This window comes from Oncorhynchus gorbuscha, linkage group LG04, assembly GCF_021184085.1.
Source record: "Oncorhynchus gorbuscha isolate QuinsamMale2020 ecotype Even-year linkage group LG04, OgorEven_v1.0, whole genome shotgun sequence".
NCBI classification, from domain to species: domain Eukaryota; kingdom Metazoa; phylum Chordata; class Actinopteri; order Salmoniformes; family Salmonidae; genus Oncorhynchus; species Oncorhynchus gorbuscha.
In genome coordinates this window covers 60,160,144-60,179,646 of record NC_060176.1, presented here as the reverse complement: position 1 = coordinate 60,179,646, position 19,503 = coordinate 60,160,144, and the positions used below count along the sequence as shown (strand labels likewise).

Here is a 19,503-nt window from a genome sequence, read left to right as displayed (position 1 = left end):
AAGGTTGGATCGGATCCCCGAGCTGACAAGGTAAGAATTGGTTCTTAACTGAATTTAGTATTAATATATTAATAAATATATATATATATTAAATATATGAATATATTAATACTAAATGTAACCTTTATTTAACTATATATATAAAATATATATATAAAATAGTGTAGTATCAGTCACAGAGCCCCAACTAACCTGGGAGGAGCAGTGCGGACGTGGTCGCCCTGTCGACTGTGCCTGGACCGGATCCAGATCATCAGGGCTGGATTGGCTCCAGGTGCAAAAAAAAGCTGGTAGGCACATTGAAGAGGGACCTCTCCGAGATCCGACTGTTCAGTTCAGCACAGAGCAGACGGTCGGCTTGTAGCTGCCAGATAGACTGCTGCGTTACAGTGGGATAAAGTCATATTGTTTAATATGTCTTCCATTGCTTTCTGGAACGTATTTGAATCCGGAATGGACGATAAAGTGACAATATAATTTCTGGTTAGTTGTCAGGGAGTTTCTGGAATTTTCTTTCAGTTTCTTACTTGTCAATGATTAATTATTTGAGAGTATTTGTTTGGGATGACATACTGTTTACCGACCGTCTGGTGGAGATAAAACTGTTAGGCTTTAATAACAAATCAAAGGTTTGTGAAGTAGGGCTAAAGCCTACAGGCACAGCGTAATATTAGTATGTGGCAAATAGAAGTTATGGTTTTATAATGTAATGACAATATTCTAATATTATTTTCAAATGTGTTATTTTAGAAATCTGTTTTGAATGAAGAATTTGAACAGGGATTGCCCATCTCCGAATGACGGGATTTGTGCGCATTTTGGGTTGCAGTCATTCAAGAAAATTGGTTGGCTCGTCATCGCCTTGAGTGACTTTGCCTGGTTTTTGTTTTGAGCTCTCCCAGAAATGGTGGGGCACCTACATTTACAAGCTATGGATGACAGTCTGGAAGGAAAGAATCGGGAGGGACTGCTTGACAGTCCGGATTCGGGACTCCCTCCGAGTCCAAGTCCGCCCTTCTATTCGCTGTCCCCCGGTCTGCTCGAATCGCGCTCCGGGAGTTGTACAACGCTAGTCGAGAACCATGGATACTATAAAAAGGAAAGCAAAGAAGGCAAACTGGTAAGCAACAGTTAATAATGTGTTTTGATAGCTTTTACAAGTGCCGCCGGCTCTGCGCAATGTGCGCAACAAGTGCGCAATTCTGAATAAATAAAACAACGGAAATTGTTTGAGCAAGACAAGAAGGAATTGCAGCTATGTACCCTCCGATTGACTTTATTGTTAAACCATGTGTCCGTCATGGTAGTATGTAAACTGTTTTGTTTTGAACAGATACATGAATTTGCACATTTCTTACTCCTAAACATCTGGTTTTCCTCTTACTGTTGGCATTTCACTGGTTCAGCGCATAGGCCTAGACATTTTCTGATTCAATATTATCATTAGAAATCATACCGTTGAATGAATTCTGACATGTCTTGATGATTGCTTGGATGCAGGATCATTAATCTCAAACAATAATAAACACGTTTATGGATAAATTACTGATAGGCCTCAGATCAAACATATAGGATCTGATCATCCATTCCTATAGGCATCTAGGATCTGATCATCCATTCCTATAGGCATCTAGGATCTGATCATCCAGTCCTATAGGCATCTAGGATCTGATCATCCATTCCTATAGGCATCTAGGATCTGATCATCCATTCCTATAGGCATCTAGGATCTGATCATCCATTCCTATAGGCATCTAGGATCTGATCATCCATTCCTATAGGCATCTAGGATCTGATCATCCATTCCTATAGGCATCTAGGATCTGATCATCCATTCCTATAGGCATCTAGGATCTGATCATCCATTCCTATAGGCATCTAGGATCTGATCATCCATTCCTATAGGCATCTAGGATCTGATCATCCATTCCTATAGGCATCTAGGATCTGATCATCCATTCCTATAGGCATCTAGGATCTGATCATCCATTCCTATAGATCTGATCATCCATTCTATAGGCATCTAGGATCTGATCATCCATTCCTATAGGCATCTAGGATCTGATCATCCATTCCTATAGGCATCTAGGATCTGATCATCCATTCCTATAGGCATCTAGGATCTGATCATCCATTCCTATAGGCATCTAGGATCTGATCATCCATTCCTATAGGCATCTAGGATCTGATCATCCATTCCTATAGGCATCTAGGATCTGATCATCCATTCCTATAGGCATCTAGGATCTGATCATCCATTCCTATAGGCATCTAGGATCTGATCATCCATTCCTATAGGCTATCTAGGATCTGATCATCCATTCCTATAGGCATCTAGGATCTGATCATCTATAGGCATCTCTGATCATCCATTCCTATAGGCATCTAGGATCTGATCATCCATCTAGGATCCATATAGGCATCTAGGATCTGATCATCCAGTCCTATAGGCATCTAGGATCTGATCATCCATTCCTATAGGCATCTAGGATCATCCATCTGATCATCCAGTCCTATAGGCATCTAGGATCTGATCATCCAGTCCTATAGGCATCTAGGATCTGATCATCCAGTCCTATAGGCATCTAGGATCTGATCATCCATTCCTATAGGCATCTAGGATCTGATCATCCAGTCCTATAGGCATCTAGGATCTGATCATCCATTCCTATAGGCATCTAGGATCTGATCATCCAGTCCTATAGCCATCTAGGATCTGATCATCCAGTCCTATAGGCATCTAGGATCTGATCATCCAGTCCTATAGCCATCTAGGATATGATCATCCAGTCCTATAGGCATCTAGGATCTGATCATCCAGTCCTATAGGCTACAAGTATTATGTGTTATAATACTTGTAGGTATTATGTGTAATAATACTTGTAGGCATTATATGTTCTAATACTTGTAGGTATTATGTGTTCTAATACTTGTAGGTATTATATGTTCTAATACTTGTAGGTATTATGTGTTCTAATACTTGTAGGTATTATATGTTCTAATACTTGTAGGTATTATGTGTTATAATACTTGTAAGTATTATGTGTTATAATACTTGTAGGTATTATGTGTTATAATACTTGTAGGTATTATGTGTTATAATACTTGTAGATATTATGTGTTTTAATACTTGTAAGTATTATATGTTATAATACTTGTAAGTATTATGTGTTATAATACTTGTAGCCTATAGGACTGGATGAAATAGAACCAATGGTGTAGCTTTCTCTCATTTCTGTGTTAAAATCGATTCAATTGTTTGTGGTGATTTGGTCATTTGTAATAATGAACTATTCACTGCAGAAACACCAAGAGAAGCAGTGTCCAAAACACCCTCTCTGTTAATGTTCCATGAAAGGGATAAGCATCAATCTGGATATGTTCTTGCCTCTTGACTGAACATTTAACAATACTTAAGAGTCAATGAGGAATCTTACAGGAGAGTCAGAGCGCATATCAAACATATCTCTCAGTCTGTCCCATTCATGATGGAATAGTTTGCAAGTTCATTGTCAAGCCCAGGGTTGAAGTGACCCATAGAAACAAACAGAACTCTAGGTCAATGTGTAAACACTCTAACCTTTTGAGTGTGTGTGGTGGTAGCAATGGAAATGGACGATGGGACAAAACAGAGTGTGATTGTGATTATCTGATTAGTTCCTTGGGTCTGTTGTGGTCTCCATTACTGACAAGTCTCAGGTTAATGCCCTCTAGTCGACCATGCTTCTGCTCATGCAGAATATTACACTATAATCTGGCGTTACCCTTTCACTGCAGCCAATGCCAGCTTGGAAACCAGACAGCCCATACAGGCACATGCTTCGGCATGAAATCCCCAATAAATAGATAGTGTGAATAGGGCCTCACACCTGGGAGAGGACACACATATGATTTATTATTATTTGATTAAGAAATGCAATTTGTGTAATGTTGGTTAGAAATAACAACAGTTGTGTCAATTGTTTGCTGTGATTTGAGTGAAGTGTAGTAATCCCACTGAGGAACAAAGGTCATTTATATTTTAAAAATTGTTACCAAGGCACTCCTCATTTAACTATCAAAGGAACATGTGCATACAGGGCACGATAGCATTTATGTGTGCTTTAATAGGGAAGCCAGCAGCCAACTTCACATACAGTACAATACAGTAGATGGGAGTTGCGTGACACTAGTTTGTTGAGGCCTGAAAGGGAGAGATATGGTCCTAATCCCCTGGATGTGGGGACTGGTGGAGCTCCCCTGCTTTTTGGTTTCCCCTCAAAACAGAAGCTTTGATTGGGGCTGATTCCGCTTGTGGTTCCAATACCTTTAATGGGATTGCATATGTATGGAAAAAATATATATCTTTCATTAGAAAAGGCTGGCAAAGCATTTATTTTGTGGGAGTTTGAGCTATTTTCTTTTATATACAGTATGTGAATGCTTGGCACTTGCAGTAGGCAGACATGCATGCGCATGCAGAAGACTTGACAGGCAGCATATCAGATGAAAGGAGGTTGTCAATGGAGGGGTGAGCAGGTTCAACAGTATCTCCTTGGATAGACATGTATTTGTATCGCAGTCAAACTCCTGCTTTATATTCTGGTTATTAAATGGTTTATTACACTGTTATGGCTTCATATGGGGGAGGCTGAGAGTCCCTCTCATCAGTCAGTGTTCTGGCCCAGTCAAGGAGCTCAGTCAGCACTATAACTATCCCTGCATTAGTGTATAGGACAGAAAGGAGACTCGTGTTGTGAGTCATCAGGTGCTTATTCCAGCTTTAGTGTTGATATTGATCGTGATGCTGGAGTTTGAGGACATCTACCATACTCAGTCAGAAGTTTACTGTGTGATGATGATGATGGGCAGAGTTTTTCCTTACTCCAGGTCCTCGTGATCTACCTCGAGTGTATGAGAGAGTTGCTCTTTGTCTGAGTGTGTATTGTACTGTATGTGGTTTTATGCTTAGCTGCACACCAGGTCGACTAGGTGGGTGGAGAAGTGCTTTCGGGAGAATGAGTTCCGTATGTGTGCAGCTGCCTGGGTACTGTAGATTAGGGATTAACATTTTCCCGGGGATCTACCAAATTTCAATACTGGGAATAATTTATATTTATCCCGAAAGTCACGGGAAATACCACAAAAATTAGAAGTGCCCATTCAATATATGGTTACTATGCCAGGGTTCTCGCAAAATAAGATTGTCACTGCGCAACATTGCCGTATTGGCTGCGCCACTATGTAAATATTTCACAGCAAGTGAAACTGATGGTAACGATAGAGTAACTTTGATCGCCAATAACATGGTTGTGAATTGCGAAACAGGCCGTTCATAAATTCCGAGCGTTATCATGTTCCTAAATTAATTCAGCGCCTTTCAGCAGTAGGCCTAGGCTACTGCATATGGACAAAGAGCGCGCTCGGGACTCACAGAGCGCACCCGGAGTAGGCTATAGCGTTATCGAATCATACAAACTTTGTAACTGCAGTCAAATAAAAGTCAAATGACCAAGCTTGCTAGATAACCTCCAACGAATGACAGAATATCTCCTATTTGGCTAAATCGAGTTAATAATTATACAGATCAGCTCATAAATAACGGGGACATGAAGAGAGGACATTGTTTAAATATCAAGGTATCTCAACGGGGACCAACTCAAAAAATATATATCTACTCTCATACCGTTTGGTGATCACACATTCTCTACCAAAGCTCTAATACAGTGGGACAAAAAGTATTTAGTCAGCCACCAATTGTTCACTTAAAAAGATGAGAGGCCTGTAATTTTCATCATAGGTACACTGCAACTATGACAGACAAAATGAGAGAAAAAAATCCAGAAAATCACATTGTAGGATTTTTAATGAATTTATTTGCAAATAATGGTGGAAAATAAGTATTTGGTCACCTACAAACAAGCAAGATTTCTGGCTCTCACAGACCTGTAACTTCTTATTTAAGAGGCTCCTCTGTCCTCCATTTGTTACCTGTATTAATGGCACCTGTTTGAACTTGTTATCAGTATAAAAGACACCTGTCCACAACCTCAAACTGTGACACTCCAAACTCCACTATGGCCAAGACCAAAGAGCTGTCAAAGGACACCAGAAACAAAATTGTAGACCTGCACCAGGCTGGGAAGACTGAATCTGCAATAGGTAAGCAGCTTGGTTTGAAGAAATCAACTGTGGGAGCAATTATTAGGAAATGGAAGACACACAAGACCACTGATAATCTCCCTCGATCTGGGGCTCCACGCAAGATCTCACCCCGTGGGGTCAAAATGATCACAAGAACGTTGAGCAAAAATCCCAGAACCACACGGGGGGACCTAGTGAATGACCTGCAGAGAGCTGGGACCAAAGTCACAAAGCCTACCATCAGTAACACACTATGCCGCCAGGGACTCAAATCCTGCAGTGCCAGACGTGTCCCCCTGCTTAAGCCAGTACATGTCCATCGTGAGATTTTGAGTGAAAACCTCCTTCCATCAGCAAGGGCATTGAAGATGAAACGTGGCTGGGTCTTTCAGCATGACAATGATCCCAAACACACCGTCCAGGCAACGAAGGAGTGGCTTCGTAAGAAGCATTTCAAGGTCCTGGAGTGGCCTAGCCAGTCCCCAGATCTCAACCACATAGAAAATCTTTGGAGGGAGTTGAAAGTCTGTGGTGCCCAGCAACAGCCCCAAAACATCACTGCTCTAGAGGAGATCTGCATGGAGGAATGGGCCAAAATACCAGCAACAGTGTGTGAAAACCTTGTGAAGACTTACAGAAAACGTTTGACCTCTGTCATTGCCAACAAAGGGTATATAACAAAGTATTGAGATAAACTTTTGTTACCACTCTCATCATCACCCAGTGCCTGGGCTTACCTCCGCTGTACCTGCACCCCACCATACCCCTGTCTGCGCATTATGCCCTGAATATATTCTACCATGCCCAGAAACCTGCTCCTCTTATCCTCTGCCCCCAACGCTCTAGGCGACCAGTTTTGATAGCCTTTAGCCGTACCCTCATACTACTCCTTCTCTGTTCCGCGGGTGATGTGGAGGTAAACCCAGGCCCCGCATGTCCCCAGGTACCCTCATTTGTTGACTTCTGTGATCGAAAAAGTATTGGTTTTATGCATGTCAACATCAGAAGCCTCCTCCCTAAGTTTGTTTTACTCACTGCTTTAGCACACTCTGCTAACCCTGATGTCCTTGCCGTGTCTGAATCCTGGCTCAGGAAGGCCACCAAAAATTCAGAGATTTCCATACCCAACTATAACATCTTCCGTCAAGATAGAACTGCCAAAGGGGGCGGAGTCGCAGTCTACTGCAGAGATAGCCTGCAAAGTAATGTCATACTTTCCAGGTCCATACCCAAACAGTTTGAACTACTAATTTTGAAAATGACTCTCTCCAGAAACAAGTCTCTCACTGTTGCCGTCTGCTACCGACCCCCCTCAGCTCCCAGCTGTGCCCTGGACACCATTTGTGAATTGATCGCCCCCCATCTAGCTTCAGAGTTCGTTCTGTTAGGTGACCTAAACTGGGAGATGCTTAACACCCCGGCAGTCCTACAATCTAAGCTAGATGCCCTCAATCTCACTCAAATCATCAAAGAACCCACCAGGTACAACCCTAACTCTGTAAGCAAGAGCACCCTCATAGACGTCATCCTGACCAACTGGCCCTCCAAATATACCTCTGCTGTCTTCAACCAGGATCTCAGCGATCACTGCCTCATCGCCTGTATCCGCCACGGAGCCGCAGTCAAACGACCACCCCTCATCACTGTCAAACGCTCCCTAAAACACTTCTGTGAGCAGGCCTTTCTAATCGACCTGGCCCGGGTATCCTGGAAGGACATTGACCTCATCCCGTCAGTTGAGGATGCATGGTCATTCTTTAAAAGTAACTTCCTCACCATTTTAGATAAGCATGCTCCGTTAAAAAAATGCAGAACCAAGAACAGATACAGCCCTTGGTTCACTCCAGACCTGACTGCCCTCGACCAGCACAAAAACATCCTGTGGCGGACTGCAATAGCATCGAATAGCCCCCATGATATGCAACTGTTCAGGGAAGTCAGGAACCAATACACGCAGTCAGTCAGGAAAGCTAAGGCCAGCTTCTTCAGGCAGAAGTTTGCATCCTGTAGCTCCAACTCCAAAAAGTTCTGGGACACTGTGAAGTCCATGGAGAACAAGAGCACCTCCTCCCAGCTGCCCACTGCACTGAGGCTAGGACACACGGTCTCCACCGATAAATCCATGATTATCGAAAACTTCAATAAGCACTTCTCAACGGCTGGCCATGCCTTCCGCCTGGCTACTCCAACCTCGGCCAACAGCTCCGCCCCCCGTAGCTCCTCACCCAAGCCTCTCCAGGTTCTCCTTTACCCAAATCCAGATAGCAGATGTTCTGAAAGAGCTGCAAAACCTGGAACCGTACAAATCAGCTGGGCTTGACAATCTGGACCCGCTATTTCTGAAACTATCTGCCGCCATTGTCGCAACCCCGTCTGAGATCCCCAAGGATTGGAAAGCTGCCGCAGTCATCCCCCTCTTCAAAGGGGGAGACACCCTGGACCCAAACTGTTACAGACCTATATCCATCCTGCCCTGCCTATCTAAGGTCTTCGAAAGCCAAGTCAACAAACAGGTCACTGACCATCTCGAATCCCACCGTACCTTCTCCGCTGTGCAATCTGGTTTCCGAGCCGGTCACGGGTGCACCTCAGCCACACTCAAGGTACTAAACGATATCATAACCGCCATCGATAAAAGACAGTACTGTGCAGCCGTCTTCATCGGCCTCGCCAAGGCTTTCGACTCTGTCAATCACCATATTCTTATCGGCAGACTCAACAGCCTCGGTTTTTCGGATGACTGCCTTGCCTGGTTCACCAATTACTTTGCAGACAGAGTTCAGTGTGTCAAATCGGAGGGCATGCTGTCCGGTCCTCTGGCAGTCTCTATGGGGGTGCCACAGGGTTCAATTCTCGGGCCGACTCTTTTCTCTGTGTATATCAATGATGTTGCTCTTGCTGCGGGCGATTCCCTGATCCACTTCTACGCAGACTACACCATTCTATATACTTTCGGCCCGTCATTGGACACTGTGCTATCTAACCTCCAAACGAGCTTCAATGCCATACAGCACTCCTTCCGTGGCCTCCAACTGCTCTTAAACGCGAGTAAAACCGAATGCATGCTTTTCAACCGATCGCTGCCTGCACCCGCATGCCCGACTAGCATCACCACCCTGGATGGTTCCGACCTTGAATATGTGGACATCTATAAGTACCTAGGTGTCTGGCTAGACTGCAAACTCTCCTTCCAGACCCACATCAAACATCTCCAATCGAAAATCAAATCAAGAGTCGGCTTTCTATTCCGCAACAAAGCCTCCTTCACTCACGCTGCCAAGCTTACCCTAGTAAAACTGACTATCCTACCGATCCTCGACTTCGGCGATGTCATCTACAAAATGGCTTCCAACACTCTACTCAGCAAACTGGATGCAGTCTATCACAGTGCCATCCATTTTGTCACTAAAGCACCTTATACCACCCACCACTGCGACTTGTATGCTCTAGTCGGCTGGCCCTCACTACATATCCGTCGCCAGACCCACTGGCTCCAGGTCATCTACAAGTCCATGCTAGGTAAAGCTCCGCCTTATCTCAGTTCACTGGTCACGATGGCAACACCCATCCGTAGCACGCGCTCCAGCAGGTGTATCTCACTGATCATCCCTAAAGCCAACACATCATTTGGCCGCCTTTCGTTCCAGTACTCTGCTGCCTGTGACTGGAACGAATTGCAAAAATCGCTGAAGTTGGAGACTTTTATCTCCCTCACCAACTTCAAACATCAGCTATCCGAGCAGCTAACCGATCACTGTAGCTGTACATAGTCTATAGGAAAATAGCCCACCCATTTTCACCTACCTCACTCCCATACTGTTTTTATACTGTTTTTATTTATTTATTTTTCTGCTCTTTTGCACACCAATATCTCTACCTGTACATGACCATCTGATCATTTATCACTCCAGTGTTAATCTGCAAAATTGTATTATTCGCCTACCTCCTCATGCCTTTTGCACACATTGTATATAGACTGCCCATTTTTTTCTACTGTGTTATTGACTTGTTAATTGTTTATTCCATGTGTAACTCTGTGTTGTCTGTTCACACTGCTATGCTTTATCTTGGCCAGGTCGCAGTTGCAAATGAGAACTTGTTCTCAACTAGCCTACCTGGTTAATTAAAGGTGAAATAAAAAAATAAATAAAAAATTGACCACATACTTATTTTTCACCATAATTTGCAAATAAATAATTAAAAAATCCTACAATGTGATTTTCTGGATTTTTTCTCTCTCATTTTGTCTGTCATAGTTGAAGTGTAACTATGATGAAAATTACAGGCCTCTCTCATCTTTTGAAGTGGAAGAACTTGCACAATTGGTGGCTGACTAAATACTTTTTTTGCCCCACTGTATGGGCAGCAATACGAGACAACGCAAAGAAGTGGGGGAAATGTGATAGGCCTATTTTCACATAGGCGAGACGTGCTTTGATAATGCTACCTATAGATTACAATATAAAGTTAGTAATTTTCATGCGAGAAGTAGTCAGGATTTGTGGTTTCAGTGGGATTGTGACGATAGGAAAATAGCTCTATATAAGGCTATATAAGACTACTACTCGAGTCAATAGATAAGTTATACTATTGATGTAGGTTACATTATTGCATGCTAAATGTTTCTAGTCAGTGATAGATGAGCAAACGAATAAATAAGCTACCGCTTCCACTGGTCCAGCCAGAGTTCAATTAACCAAATATACAGACAGAGATTCAGTGAAGCAAAATCACAATGATTGATTATCAGACAAGTCACATGCTTTTGGTCAGGAGTTGGACAGGCTACTACACGAGAGAAGAGCAAAATCCACGTGTAGGCTGATAACATGCTCGTAAAATGTTTTGATCAACTAATATATGAGCAAACTAGAATAAAGAGTATCATTAGCACCCACCTCAATTTAGCTAACATGTCCCCAGCCTAATTGTTACCAAATATCCAAACGGAGATCAGTTAAAACTAAAATGTGACATTGATTGATTTATCTACTAGAGTCCCCACGGCTTGTCTCAAAATAGCTCGATGGCGCTGTCCCAATGAAAACGGTGCTGAAATGATAATCTAGGTGACCACACACAACTATTGCTAATAATTCATATAACGGTTGGATATGACTTTCGAAGTTTCAGTATAAGCAAGAATTTGATACATGCCTTCAATTGTATTAGCCTACTTTATTCCAATATTTTTCTAATTAGTTGATCATAGCTAAACTGAGTTTTTCTCACCACTTTTTCTAGGCCTAATGGCTGTTTCCTTGTCTCTGCTCTACAGTTTAAATCAATATAGTTTACTGTTTTCTAAAAATCAGGCTTTTTTGGGGGGTTCGGTCTCATTTCATTTCTGTTATGTTGGACCAGGCCTGGGCTTCAGCTCAGGCCTGGGCTTGGGTAGGACCGGAATCACATGTTCAGTTCTAATGAGAACTCTAAACTGCATTCGGGTCTTGTGTGCAATCCAGCAATGTCAATTATGCATGTGCTTTCAATTTATGGCGACTCTGTGTGAAGTATATATGCTAGGCTAAAGGCTTCCATGTGACAACCTGTTTTGATAATGTGCCATGTGTGTGTTTGGTGGAAATGCTGTAGTGCGACATTGGGTGAAAATTGAATTTCCCTTGTCATTAAATTTCTTTCGGGAAATGTGAAGAGTGGTCCCGGGATAGTCCCGTGATTCTGGTTGTCAATGTTAATCCCTACTGTAGATGGAGGAGCTCCTAGCCTAGAGCCCACCTACTATTCACAAGTGTTTACACGTTCAAAGACTGCCAACATATTCATTCCCCTGGAAAAACAGCAAGGGTGCTGTTCTTGCCAGAGCACAGAAGACATGCCAATCACACTCGTTTAATTTGATGATGCCAGCAGCACACAGTGGAAAATTAATGACTTTGCAGATGAAGGTAGATTTACAGGGATTAACAGCAATGAGGGTAGCATGGTTATTGGTTACACTAGCTCTCATCTGAGTGAGAGTGATATACTCAGCAGAGCTGAAGTTGCAAGCTGGGGTACGGTACAGCCTATAGAGTGAGTTTTTGTCCGGTTCCGATTAGGGGGTTTGGGTAAAACGAGCTGTGTGCTGCACAGTGATTTGAGTGGCAACTCTGCTGTGCCCTTGGCCTGTTCTGACCTGTGCCAAGAGCAATTGTATGGGTTTAGAGAGACATGTGCAGCCGAACCTTAACATGTGACAACTTTCCTCGATCTACACTTTGTAATGAGAGAGAGAGAAAGAGAGCTGGTGGGAACAGAATGATATAGCTGATTCAGGAAGTTTGTGTTTGGAGAGATCCTGTACTGGCACATAAAAGTGTTTGTTGGACGTCTTGGACTCACAATGAAAGGTATTGTCTGGATGGCATTATGACTAGATAATCCGCTCATGCCTCTGGGCTCAGACAGCAGCACTGTATAGACTTGGCAAAGGATTTAGAATTTGCTAATTGGTTCCAGAAGCAGTAGCTACAGTGTAGGGGTTTGTGTAGGGGTTTGAGGGTTTTGTGCCTATGACTTTATTGGTCTCTAGGCAGACGGTGGGACAGGACAGCAGAGTCCCTATGCAGAGGCCTTCTCATAGGGTCCTTCCCAGTCAGAATGCTGGGTGTAACAGGTGAACCAAGTCTGGTTCAGACTAGACGGTATTTCACTCTCTGATGACATGGTCTAACCTGTTTGTCAGACTCAGCCGTATGTGAGACATTTAAAAAAAAACTTTATTTAACTAGGCAAGTCAGTTAAGTTCCAATTCTTATTTACAATGAAGACCTACTGGGGAGCAGTGGGTTAACTGCCTTGTTCAGGGGCAGAACAACAGATTTTTACCTTATCAGCTCAGGGATTCGATCCAGCAGCCTTTCAGTTACTGGCCCAAATGCGCTAACCACTAGGCTACCTGCCGCTCTCTAACCACTAGGCTACCTGCCGCTCTAACCACTAGGCTACCTGCCGCTCTAACCACTAGGCTACCTGCCGCTCTAACCACTAGGCTACCTGCCGCTCTCTAACCACTAGGCTACCTGCCGCTCTAACCACTAGGCTACCTGCCGCTCTAACCACTAGGCTACCTGCCGCTCTAACCACTAGGCTACCTGCCGCTCTCTAACCACTAGGCTACCTGCCGCTCTAACCACTAGGCTACCTGCCGCTCTAACCACTAGGCTACCTGCCGCTCTCTAACCACTAGGCTACCTGCCGCTCTAACCACTAGGTTACCTGCCGCTCTAACCACTAGGCTACCTGCCGCTCTCTAACCACTAGGCTACCTGCCGCTCTCTAACCACTAGGCTACCTGCCGCTCTCTAACCACTAGGCTACCTGCCGCTCTAACCACTAGGCTACCTGCCGCTCTCTAACCACTAGGCTACCTGCCGCTCTCTAACCACTAGGCTACCTGCCGCTCTAACCACTAGGCTACCTGCCGCTCTCTAACCACTAGGCTACCTGCCGCTCTAACCACTAGGCTACCTGCCGCTCTAATCACTAGGCTACCTGCCGCTCTCTAACCACTAGGCTACCTGCCGCTCTAACCACTAGGCTACCTGCCGCTCTAACCACTAGGCTACCTGCCGCTCTAACCACTAGGTTACCTGCCGCTCTAACCACTAGGCTAACTGCCGCTCTAACCACTAGGCTAACTGCCGCTCTAACCACTAGGCTAACTGCCGCTCTAACCACTAGGCTACCTGCCGCTCTCTAACCACTAGGCTACCTGCCGCTCTAACCACTAGGCTACCTGCCGCTCTAACCACTAGGCTACCTGCCGCTCTAACCACTAGGCTAACTGCCGCTCTAACCACTAGGCTAACTGCCGCTCTAACCACTAGGCTACCTGCCGCTCTCTAACCACTAGGCTACCTGCCGCTCTAACCACTAGGCTACCTGCCGCTCTAACCACTAGGCTACCTGCCGCTCTAACCACTAGGCTACCTGCCGCTCTAACCACTAGGCTACCTGCCGCTCTAACCACTAGGCTACCTGCCGCTCTAACCACTAGGCTACCTGCCGCTCTAACCACTAGGCTACCTGCCGCTCTAACCACTAGGCTACCTGCCGCTCTAACCACTAGGCTACCTGCCGCTCTCTAACCACTAGGCTACCTGCCGCTCCCTAACCACTAGGCTACCTGCCGCTCTAACCACTAGGCTACCTGCCGCTCTAACCACTAGGCTACCTGCCGCTCCCTAACCACTAGGCTACCTGCCGCTCCCTAACCACTAGGCTACCTGCCGCTCTAACCACTAGGCTACCTGCCGCTCTAACCACTAGGCTACCTGCCGCTCTAACCACTAGGCTAACTGCCGCTCCCTAACCACTAGGCTACCTGCCGCTCTAACCACTAGGCTACCTGCCGCTCCCTAACCACTAGGCTACCTGCCACTCTAACCACTAGGCTACATACTCTGATGAGATGCATACAGTACGTACCATAAGGTTGACAACACTGACTACAAGGCTTCATTCATTTATAGTCAATTGAAATCAAATGAACCGAAACATGTATGTGACCTCTCTGGGACGGGGTTTGTTGTGTAGTGCAGACAGACAGATAGACAGACAGTAGCCTCTCTCCTGTCCTGGTCAGCCTTGTCTGCTGTTGGCTGGGCTTGTGTGTGTGTCTGGATAGGTGGCTCTCTTTTGGGTTGATTTAGTGGAGGCAGCAGAGCGGTTCTAACAGGTGGAACAGGGATGTTGCCCAGGTTCAGGACACAAAGAGGTGGAGGGACACTCTCAACTAGCCCCCTCAGCTACACAACAGGCAGCATAACCCCAGGCTGCTTGGGGGTTCAGTAAAAAGAGATTGATAGCTACTGTAACAATTCATATGGCCGTGTCCCACTATATAATTATGTGAATTAAAAAAGTAGTGGTGTTTTGTTTGCTACTTGTTGCGTGGACATGCATCACCATTTCACCTATCTTGCCAGGCTGTGTTCATCTATTGTAGCTGTGTTGTGTGAATGCTGGGGGAGATAACACAGGCCTCCTCATGTGAGTTCCTGTCCTGTTATAGGTGGATTCAGAGCCTGCATCTTTGCCAGCTAAAGAAACTGTTCTCTGTATTAGGTAGAGAGCACTAGTAGTGGGATCTCGCAGGACAGTCGGTGATGACACCTACTCTAGCCTGTAGAATGGATTCTGCCAGCTCACTTCCCTTACCTGCCTCACTTCCCTTACCTGCCTCACTTCCCTTACCTGCCTCACTTCCCTTACCTGCCTCACTTCCCTTACCTGCCTCACTTACCTACCTAATTTTTATACATTAACAGGGGAGGGGGTAAAGTGATGGATTTATGTGAATGGCCTGCCTAATCTCATACCTCTATCCTCCACTAGCTGCCGTACCTTCTCCTGAACTCAACGGGGACGGACCTGAAGGCACGCATGTATCCTGTGTTCTTTGGGGAGAGCATCGAGGTCAACCCAAAACCTGAAACAGAGATCAAGTGAGTGATCCTTCACCAAACTACATGCAGAATGGGTTGCTATTAATAGTAGGGCTGTGACAGTCATGGCATTTTGGATGATGGTAATTGGCCAGCCAAATGACCGCGTTCACCGTAATAACCGTTCAAATAGCATTTCTTTAAAAGAACATCTATATACAGTACCAGTCAAAAGTTTGGACACACCTACTCATTCAAGGGTTTTCTTTATTTTTACTATTATCCACATTGTAGAATAATAGTGAAGACATCAAAACTATAAAATAACACATATGGAATCATATTGTAACCAAAAAAGTGTAAACAAATCCAAATATATTTATATTCTTCAAAGTAGCCACCCTTTGCCTTGATGACAGCTTTGCACACTCTTGGCATTCTCTCAACCAGCTTCATGAGGTAGTCACTTTTGGTTACTACATAATTCCATGTGTTATTTCATAGTTTGATGTCTTCACTATTATTCTAGAATGTGGATAATAGTAAAAATAAAGAAAACCCTTGAATGAGTAGGTGTGTCCAAACTTTTGACTGGTTCTGTGTATATATATTTTGACATACAGTACATTTTATACTCTGCTCCTGACTGCATGTGCTGCCATAGAAATAGAATGAATAGAACAAGTGTCCCTAATTAAGTCAATGATGGCATAATGGGTGGACTGGTGACCATTGCAAAGTAGGAAGTAAAAGAAGGAAGTGTACCCAAATTTGTTGATTCATCTCAACTGACATTACAAAAAAAAACATTCCATTGCATGAGCCACATCAGTTAACATCACAATACCAGGCAGCGATTGCAAGTGTACCTATGGATTTAAAAGTCAAATTGCCACACGAATGCCTGGCCGTCTGGTCTTAAGTCAGTTGATCGCCCCTCCCCCCCAAAAGAATGATGGTCTTCATCCATAACCGTCTGTTACAGTTATACAGTAATTGTGGCAGCCCGACTTAATAGTGCCATCTAGTGATCAGCTTCTATACCAATTACTGCTTAATCTATTACTTAATGTTTGCCCTTCAAAGTACTTTGGTACTTCAATACTTAATCCAATGTCTTTGGTTCTACTCCCCAGGTGTAACACTGAGGTGAAGTACGACTCAGACAAGCACTACCGGGACCAGGTGTACTGCGCTCCTGTACCAACGGTGACGTCCTACAGCGAGACGGTCGTTGCCATGCAGAACTGCACCTGGAGGAGTTACAAGTCACAGGTATACCTAGAGCCGCGCCAGAGGCCCCTGCACTACCGGAGCACCACCATTGTGTACCCCAAACACGCCAAGAACACTTACCGCACCACGCTCAACTACAACGCTACGGGCTCCCGACGCTGGTTTGTCTCCACCGTCCAGCTGGAGTCCAGTGAGGACAGCAGCCCCTGCATCATCTATACAGAGGACCTCTAAACCTGATGCCTGCCTGGCTAATCCTACTGTTATGGAATGGACACACACACACACACTACATAATGTATTAGGGGTACTGTAGGGGAAGTACAGCGAATCACATAGGCCTTTAAAGAGCTGCACTTCATGGTTCATTTTTTGTCTGATTGAGTTGAGCCCTTCCAGTCTGTAGCCTCCTCTGATAGCTGAGCATGACGAATTAAGGCTTGATGGTAGCATGTTACACATCTTGTTGGACTGTCAATATGTATTATAGAAATGACATATTCATGAATGCTCAAAAGGGGAAAAGTGTGAATACACAGACAGACTCATGAAAAGCAGCCTCTGTGTAAATGATGTGGGTATTTTGAAAAGAGGGCGAAACAGAAATGCAATACATAGCATTTGAAAGATTGGACCAAAGATTTTGTATCAAAGGAGGTTTCACCCTAGTAGTGAGTTATGTCTTTGTCTCAACCTCATCGAACTGTCAGAAAGGACTCCTGCATTAGATCTACTTCACAACTGTGCATTTTTCTTATCACATGTCTTGAGGGTGTCATGAGCACATCATTTTCACCTCCAGTGATGTTGAACTCCTCTCTGCCGTCTTGCTTTGACACCAAACCACATCTTCATGACAAACTCTAGAATCGGCCTCTTTTGTCTGATACACAAAGGTCTTCCAAAGGAAAATATCACATTCTCTTACCATTTTCTACAACCAATCAGAAAGAGAGTCTTAGCAGGCACCATAAACAGCCGGCAGACAGACAGTCAAGGTTTCTGTTATAGAATGCCTCTGGTGAAGGAGATGCCAGTTGGAAATGCCAAACTTGGATCCAGAGAGGAGGAGGGAGAGCAGAGCTAACCAGTTAATAATGTGACTAGCTGGGCAAACCTGAGGAACATTTCTGTCTGTTTTTAGACAGCTCTAACCTTTGATGTCCTGATTGTTTGGCAGACTGGTAAACACAACCATAAAAATCCCAACAGCTACTCTCTCCAGCAGACTGTTGTAATATACTGGATAAGGAAATGGGTGGCTTGGATTTATATACTGCTGTCAGGTGATGTTGTAGGAAAATAATACAGATGTAATATAGATTATTAAGAATTGCCTGATCTGGCTCACAACCTCTTTTTGTCTGACTTATATACATATGGATTATGGAACCTGGTAAATGTTGAACTGTGTATTATGAATTCAGATTACTTACCTCAGGTTAAAAAAAAAAAAATCTCTACTCTATTTCATTGAAAATGTGTATTACCTACTTTTAATTGACATATTGAGCAATTTAAAAAAATGAAAGCTGTAGTTAATGTAGGTGTTGAAAATGTACAAAGAAAGGTGTGTTTTATACACTCAAGAATATGGAAGGAAGAAAGTAAGGAGAGAAAGTGGAGAGAGGCTGTGCAGTTTTATCAGTGGTTTTTGGAGGGTTTCTTGAGGGTTAAGATGTTCTGAAGACTTACAATACTGAGTGTTTGAACCATAGGTATTATAGTGGCTTGCACAGAAAGACAGTTCACTGGAAAGATTGTTGCGGGTTTATGTGATGTGCAGAAGGTATCTGAGAAGTCATTATTGGTACGTTTGAGTTGCTGAAAATCTGGGGATCTGTTGTTTTTCTTCTTCTTAAAGTTAGTGTTCACTAACGCTTGATTTTGTTCTTGTAAAATACTTTCCTGTTGTATATGTGGTATTGAGGCATTCTCTTTATATTTTTGTATATTTTCTGTCAATCATCTTTTTTTGTTTTGGACAAGAGAAAATAATTTAAAAAGACAAATGTATATCTTAATTGAATAAAAAACAAAATTCCAAAACAAAGTGCACTATGGCCTCTTGTATTCTCAATATTTTATTTTCAGCAGATTAAAAGAACGTAAAAGCCTGGGACACAAAGCTACATGATTGACTGACACCCTGACTTAAATTCACAGCAGCATTCCCATGGATTCTCCAAAGTTAAAGATATGGCCAGGAACAAATCATCCATACAGCCCCTCTGTTATTAAAGACAGGCCATTATTTTAATTTTGTGTTCACCACAAAGGAAAGGAATATAATTTATCCAGCAGCAGCAGCACAGGAAAAAGGAAGTTCCCCAGACATAGAGCGCCAGGGAAAAGGTCACATTAAATGTGGCGCAACTACTTAACTGTTGAAGGTTCTGCCCTGCCTCACACTTTCAGGAGTAAACGAGTGAGAGGAGAGGAAAAACTCAAATGAGAAGCTCATAGGCTTGAAAGTAAGAAGGCAGAACTTATCCCAGAAATGCTTATATCAATCACAGTCAACACTTCTACAATTAGCACAACCATGGTCATTTCCAAAGCGTGAATATTTAGCATCTATAACTCATGCACTATTCCGTCCCATAAATCCATCCTATTAATATCCAAGCGATATTAAAATAACAGCAGCTCTGCCTCTCTCGTTTGGCAGAGGGCACGTAGAAGGGTTTGGGTGTATGCCTCAGAGTCCCATGGTCTTCTCAGTAGCACAAATCCATCAGCACCTCATTCC

General features: G+C 43.8%; 1 protein-coding gene across 4 annotated transcripts; it reads left to right on the top strand.

The window, feature by feature from the left end:
- Nucleotides 1-304: 304 nt before the first annotated feature.
- Nucleotides 305-18,804, top strand: LOC124034385 (refilin-A-like). Of its 4 annotated transcripts, none has more exons than XM_046347514.1 (4): nucleotides 305-483; nucleotides 894-1,120; nucleotides 15,466-15,575; nucleotides 16,652-18,804. In XM_046347514.1, exons 2-4 carry the CDS (start codon nucleotides 905-907, stop codon nucleotides 16,983-16,985), a joined length of 660 nt encoding a protein of 219 aa, XP_046203470.1. In that variant the 5' UTR covers nucleotides 305-483; nucleotides 894-904; the 3' UTR covers nucleotides 16,986-18,804. The 4 variants fall into 4 exon arrangements, with proteins under 4 accessions (XP_046203470.1, XP_046203469.1, XP_046203468.1 ...); XM_046347513.1 differs by having other exon boundaries at nucleotides 306-483; nucleotides 751-1,120; XM_046347512.1 differs by having other exon boundaries at nucleotides 306-629; nucleotides 751-1,120.
- The last annotated feature ends 699 nt before the right edge of the window (nucleotides 18,805-19,503 follow it).